The sequence below is a fragment of the Syzygium oleosum genome, unplaced genomic scaffold, assembly GCF_021117445.2.
Source record: "Syzygium oleosum isolate NSW1041296 unplaced genomic scaffold, Sole_v2.1 Sole_v2.14, whole genome shotgun sequence".
In the NCBI taxonomy this organism is placed as follows: domain Eukaryota; kingdom Viridiplantae; phylum Streptophyta; class Magnoliopsida; order Myrtales; family Myrtaceae; genus Syzygium; species Syzygium oleosum.
In genome coordinates this window covers 8231309-8238339 of record NW_026607498.1, presented here as the reverse complement: position 1 = coordinate 8238339, position 7031 = coordinate 8231309, and the positions used below count along the sequence as shown (strand labels likewise).

Sequence of the window (7031 nt, the reverse complement as noted above, 5' to 3'; positions counted from 1 at the left end):
GATGGGATATCAATGACATTGTTTTCACCATCGTCGCCGTTTGGAGGTTGACCCCGACGACCACGATGCCTAGAGAGTTGAGCAGGTGAGCTTAGGTAGCATGCGATTCCAGACTTGCAAACGAGTGAGGGAAACATGACGCCGGAGAGTATCCAAAACTTGGCACGCTTTGAAAGCCCTACATGATTGATTATTTATGATGAATAATAGAATAGTCTATAATGTTGATAAGTTAATTGCTTTCCATGCATCAACTTCGGTTCGGGCAGAAACTAGTGAATCTACGTACGTACCATGCTTACCAAAGCATCCGATATCGGAGCCTGCGGATCCCTTGAGCCCGCACCTCCCGCCACTTTTCTCGCACTCCCCACAATCCGGTTGATCCCACTTCAGGACGATACTCTCAGTTATATCCGTTGGATATTGCCCTGACACCGGAGCCAACACGGTCCAATTACGACATCTGAACGCCGAGAAGTACCAAAAAGGGTAGAAATTCCCGGTAGGACTGAACATTACGTTGTTTTGTTGATCGCTCAGGCAGTCCACCCTTTTGATCCCGGGCTCCGACGATAGATCTTCCCTGCAGCTCGCGAACATGAAGCTCCCATACTCTTGCGCCATGAAAGGCGAGCTCAAAAGCATCAGGTTTTGAAGCCGCTTTGCTAGGCAGTTGCTTGGGTCCATGAGCACCATTTATTGCTGCTTGTAGTTGATGAGGTCGACAGCGAAGTATTGCGAGTTTGGCAATTTGAGAATCGCTTGGCCTCGGATGTTGCACGAGAGATCGAAGCCCGGATAGCCACATTGCTCAGGATGGAAGTCTCTTGCTCGAAAAGGGAAGCGAATCTCAGGTCCGTGAGGGTGACAAACTCTTACCGGACATATATCGTTGGGGTTGTAAGCGGATACATGGAGAGAGAGGCTGAGAAGGAAAGAGAAGAAGATGGCGGAGGAAGCCATGAGAGGCACATAACGAAGAGTAGCTAGGATTGTACTTAGGAAAGTAGGGTTCTTCTCTCTCTTCTTTCTGAAGAAAGATTGATTATTAATATCTTATGTAGCTACTCAAGGACAGAGTCCTAAGATGTGCCTTAGTTTATTTAGCCGGCCCCGAATGGATGGAGTTATGTAGGTTCTTAGAAAGGCATATGTTGAAACGATGAAAGGGAAAAGGCGAAACGTAATGTCCTTACAAAGGTAATAGACAAATGCATAATGTTGTTTGGTTCCATGAGGACAAGCCCGTAGAGACAATCACTTGGGATCACAATTCATTTACTGTCGATTACATCTTTTTGAAATTGCCGCGCCACGGGGACGAACATCATCCAAGTAATGGATGTGCGATCTGAAAAGTACTGCGTCGTGAAATCGTCAGTGAAACTGAACAAGATGTCAGTTCCCCACTGAGACAGCCCATGCGCCTGTTCTCAAACTCATATGAGAAGTCGTAGTAGCAGTTGCCGAACACAAAGCTCTCGTACTCTTTCACCATGAGGAGGGAGCTGGAGAACTTCGAGTTACGGAGTCGCTTCACGAGGAAATTGTCCGGATCTCTGTGTGAAATGTATTGTTGCTTGTAGTCAATGTGGTTGAAGAGGCCTAGCGAGATGGGCAAGCGGAAGAATGCTTGGCTTCCGTTGTTGCACGAGAGATCGAATCCAGGATAGCCAGAGTGTTCATCTTGGACGTCCCTGAACCGAAAGGGAAGCGGGTCGAGGTTCGGGAAGTGGACGATACTTTACCCGGCAGACATTATTAGGACTATCCGTGTTTAAGCGGAGAAACGATAGGAGGAAGACACAGAGAAGATGCTTGGTTGAACGAACGTACCGTTGAGCTATTCCAGCTTGCGGAAAGTTAATCTCCGAAATGAATGGGCCCGTATCACTTCCGTCAACCGCAAGAAATAGAGTTTCTACCTCGTGTCCATAGCGATAAACTGCGATGACTGTCACGAAATCAAAATAGAATACCTAAGTCAAAATATCGAAATCGGGACTATGAATAAGTGAATTCGCCATGTGCTGGGGAGGAGTTTTGGCTCATGCTCGGGCTGGTTCCAAATTTTGTTCCATATCAAAAGGATTTTCGTAAGAATTATGGCAAGGGATACAAGCGAATCAAGCTACTCGTGAGCTATTTGTGCTCAACTCGTTAGTTGCTCGAGATCGGCTTGCTTTTTTTTTGAGCTCGAGTCGAGGTCAAGTGGCTTGTCAAGCTGAGTTCGAGCCTAAAGACACTTGACTTGATCAGCTTGCAAGCCTCGAATTGCAAGCCTAATTGAGTATCTCATTTTTTATACAAATATTTTTTTTGTTATGGATTTCGAGCCAAGTCCCATTCGATTAAGCTAGAAAATCTAAAGATGCTTAGTTTATATACTTAAAATCGCGCCGAGCTCAAGTATGTCGAGGTTTTTGCTTAGTCAAGTTCAAGCAGGGAAAGAAGTATGCAATCGAGATTGAGTTGAGTTTTGAACTTCGAATTTATGAGTCAAGTCGAGCTCGAGAGTGGCACCGTGTCGTCTCTCTTTGGCTCGATTTCACCACTAAATATGGCCAATGGAAAGATGATTCTCATATGCGATTTTCGAATTGGTGATAATATAAGCATACATTTGAATAGAGTTCTTGTGTGGTATTTGCCATCGACCTAGTCCTCCTGCCTGTCCAAATATTGTTTATTTTTCTGCTATTTATGTATAATATAATCGACCTATCCTTGTAATGTTAAAGCCTCGCGGTCTACGCAATTTCTCATACAACTTAGTTCAATCTAGCAATTAGTATTGACTTGTGAAAAATGCTAACAATCTATTTGTCCAATGGACCGGCCATAGCGAGAACTCAATCTTACCTAAGCTGTACACATCGTGCTACTAGCCGCATAAAATTGACATATTTGTAAGTCACACAAAACCCTACTTGATTTGATGGAACCTACGGACATAATTGCCATGTGATGTATAAGCTAAACTCCACTAACTCGAAATAGCTCGCCTTGAAAAAGGGGTGTATTCACATCTCGCTTTTGGTAGTTCTCTAATCGCACATTGCTTCATTTTTTTTCATACAAAACCGGCACGCATCTACCGGAACGTATCTGGAACATAAATTCATGGCCGGTCCAAAAGGATGTGATGCATGAATTAAGTACTAAGGCGCTTAATGTAGTTGGTAGAACAGGCTGAAGAGCAAAGGTATGATAAATATGAATCAATTGAATTGTTGAATCACTCGCCAGTAGGGGCCACCGGAAAGTCTACCCACAGCTACGACAATACACATGTACAGTCATTAATCTCAGTTCATTTCACCCATGAGTTTGTACGTTGCGTGCGCGTAAATAGTTATGCTGCGCGAGGAGATGAACTTCCATGCAGAAAACTGTCAAAAGTTGTGCGTTACCATGTTCCTCTACACGGCGATATACTTTCAATTGCTTGCTGTCAAAGAATCGGAAGACCTGCATTACCCAACAGCTCCTAGTACACAACATAAGCTGATCTCAGAACCATATTGTTGTGTCTGGGGACTGTTCATCGCGTCCCTAAAGTTGTGCTCTTGCTTGTTTTGTTTAGAAGAAGAAAATTTTGTGTAGTGGTGCAAGCATGGTATCATGTGAACTGTTGGATCGGCCGGATTATACAGTCACATTATCATGCAACTCTAATCCCCAAAAGAAAAACCTGGAACCCATTTGAAGTAGAGGAAATAAGCTCGTAGATATCTCGACTCTCATGGAACAATATTACAAAATTAGCGGTAAAATGAGGTTAGTGTATCCATTTTGACGACGGTAACTTTAGAAAAAAAATATTTACTTGTATCCCATGGGATCACGGCACATCGGGCAAGATGCGTCCTGCTCGAGCCACTCATCGATGCACTGCGCATGGAAGTAGTGTCCACACTTGGTCCGATGCGTCTCTTTGGGCCGGTACTCCGACAAGCAAATTGCGCAAATATTATCGTCCGGCCTAGGTACCTGTCCATCATCATCGACTTGAATCTTCGGATAAGATTCCATCTTGACTGACTCAATGCCCGTGACAACATTAGAGGTGCGTGGAGTTTCTCTCGAGGGGTTTGATGGAGATGTGACATTTGCGACGATGTTTTCAACTCGATGCCCGGAGACTCGACCGCGCGAGCTTAGGTAGAAGGCGAATCCGGACGTGCAAAGAAGCAAGGGCAACATGACGCCGAGGAGTATCCCCAACTTGGCACGCTTTGAAAGCCCTACATGATTGGCTGATCAATTATGGGTTAGGAGTTGGAAAAACAAATACGGACGTACCAATGACAAGAGAAGTCCATTAACCCAAATACCATTAAAATGCCAATGCCAAGCGCAGATATTCAATGAAATTATCCAAAACAATCATATCAACGAATGTTGTTAAAGCACTGATTCAAATAACTAAATTATAAAGATAGGTTATTATTTTCAGGCAGAAACTAGCGAATCTAAGTACGTACCATGTTGTTTGCCATGTTTACCGAAGCATCCCACAGCGAAGCCCGCGGAACCCTTCAACCCGCACCTCCCGCCGCTCTTCTCGCACGATCTGCAATCCGGCACATCCCACCTCAGGACAACACTCGCAGTTATATTCGTGGGATATTGCGGCGGCGGCACCACCGGAACCGATACTGTCCAAGTATGGCATAGCGAGTACGAGAGTAACCAAGTGAATGAACCGGCGGGAGCAACATGTACTGTGTGGTGTCCGCGGCTGAGGCAGCCCACCCGTTCGATTCCGAAAGCCGAGAGATCGACCGAGCAATTCGCAAACGTGAAGCTCCCGTACTCTTGCGCCACGAAGACCGAGCTCGAGAACGTCGTGTTCTGAAGCCGCCTCGCTAGGCAATTGCCCGGGTCCTTGAGCACGACGTATTGTTTTTCATAATTGATGCGGTCGACCACGAAGTCTTGCGAGCTGTGCAACTGGAGGATCGCCTGGCCATGGGCGTTGCACGCGAGGTCGAAGCTCGGATAGCCACATCGCTTGGGATGGAAGCCGCTTGCTCGGAAAGGGAAGCGGATCTCGGGTCCGCGAGGACCGCAGAACTTCACCGGACATATATCATTGGCGGGGTTAACAGCGGATTTACGGATAGAGAGGGCGACGACGAAAGAGAAGATGCCGACGGAGGAAGCCATCAGAGGCACGTAGCGAAAATACCTAGGATTGTACTTATCTGTTTCTTCTCTCCCTATTTCCTAAAGAAAGATTTCAAATCCTTCGCAGAGAGATATCATTGATATCAAATATATCTTCTCAAGGATACAAATCTAAAATGTGCCTAAGTTGATTTAGCCAGTCAAATAGATTTAGATATGTAAATACTATCGACACCTAAATTTTGGCAACCCCGTCGTTCTTATCGGTCCCAACACCTAAATTTTTTTGAAAATATGGAGAGCAAAAGGCAACGAGCAGCAATTCAAATGGAGAATTGGCAATGGATCTTCCACTTCTTTCTGGTTCGACTTCTGGCATGATAAAGGCCCACTCTATAAATTGTTCTCTAATAGAGACATATTCTGCTCTGGCATTGCAAGAACGGCCTCGGTTAGGGATTTCCTGTCCTCCGAATGGCACCTGTCTAACGTGATACAATCCTTCAATTCCTGGACTGAACATACCCCCCAGCTGGTGACGGAGTCGCCGGACCAACTTACTTGGCAAGGTCATCCTTCCGGAGTGTTCTCTATCTCCTCGGCCTGGGATTTAATTCGGAAAAAGGGACACCATGTTTACTGGGATTCATTCATTTGGGACTGCAGTTTTGCCCCGAGACATAGTTTTTGCTATGGCTGATGACCCTCAACAGGCTTCCGACCCAGGTCCTCCTCCTTTCCTATCACAGAATCTCTGAAGGACTTTGTGCTTACTGCCAATGTAGGCCAGACTCCGTTGATCACCTGTTCTTTGGTTGCACTTATACGGGCTCTTTGGCGTCATTTTGGGCCGCCAAATTTAACCTCCCCTGGCACAACGGGTCTTGGCAACATCTTCTCCGCTGGGCGTCCACATCCATTGCTGGCAACAGCTTCCATCACCGCCTTGCTTGGTTTGCACTTGGAGCTCTATGCCACCTCATTTGGATAGAGCGTAACAACTTCCTATTTAGAAATGGGACCATTTTCCTGCCTGCGATGCGGAACCACCTTGTCAAAGCTGTTCGAGATAAGGCTCTTTCTCTCAAGCTTGTTGCAGATACTCCGTGCAATAGAAGAATCCAGGCCAGCTGGGACATCCCGACATCTAGTTTTCTTAATGTTCTGTAGTTGTTGTTCCTTTGTGGCTCTTTAGTCCGCTTGTTAGAGGCTCAGCTCGTTCTTCTTATCACCCGGGCCCCTGCAGCTTGTAGCGCCCGCTAGCTTTAGTCAGCCGCTACACCTTTGCAACTATCGCAACACCTGTATTGCGTTAGGTACGAGGTTTTTGTGTACGGCTTTTCTGCTGTATCTTGTGAATTGAAAAGTATATAATCCTCTTACCTTACCCAAAAAAAAAAAAAAGGCAACGAGCATAGAGAATATTTGTGGAGATTTGGCAGAATTTGAAAGCAGAGGAGACGATCGTGAACGGAAGACTCGCGATATAAACCAAAGAGAACGTCCAGAGAAGGAGACTCCCTGGCGACCGACGTTCGTGTCTTCCGTCGTCAGCTCTTCTTGCTGTGCCGTCTTCCCCGAGCGAAGCCAGTAGCAGGCGATCTCTGGTCAATCCCGGCGCTCCCCCGGTGAATACTGGTCCTTGCCAAACCTCCAGGCGAGCAACCAGCAAGTCGACTGCCTCCAGCAGTTTTGCGGCAGAGTCCGGTCTGGTCCTGCTGTCCTGGTGAGCGCCCAGCGGCCCCGTCACCACGCCGTCCATCAAGCTTCGCCACCGAGGCGTCTTGCCCAGTCTTCACGGCCACTCCCTGTAGCGCTTTCCAAAGTGATCTCTAAGTTCCGGACGGTCCCTACCAATCATCGAGCTTCATACCAGCACCCTCATCAGACGTCGG

The 7031-nt window shown here is 46.6% G+C and overlaps 1 protein-coding gene across 1 annotated transcript; it reads right to left on the bottom strand.

Annotated features, from left to right (window-relative positions):
- Positions 1-3788: 3788 nt before the first annotated feature.
- Positions 3789-5449, bottom strand: LOC130139978 (RING-H2 finger protein ATL22-like). Its single transcript, XM_056318068.1, has 2 exons — positions 4491-5449; positions 3789-4262 (listed from the first exon to the last, which is right to left on the bottom strand). The coding sequence occupies exons 1-2, from the start codon at positions 5173-5175 to the stop codon at positions 3829-3831; spliced, it is 1119 nt and encodes a 372-aa protein (XP_056174043.1). The 5' UTR covers positions 5176-5449; the 3' UTR covers positions 3789-3828.
- Between the last annotated feature and the right edge of the window lie 1582 nt (positions 5450-7031).

Excerpts from the sequence above, each read along its gene's own strand:
- LOC130139978 (XM_056318068.1), bottom strand. The coding sequence starts at position 5,175 with ATGGCTTCCTCCGTCGGCATCTTCTCTTTCGTCGTCGCCCTCTCTATC. Across the intron at positions 4,263-4,490 it reads TAAACATGGCAAACAACATG|CCAATCATGTAGGGCTTTCA; the intron begins GTACGTACTTAG and ends ATAATTGATCAG.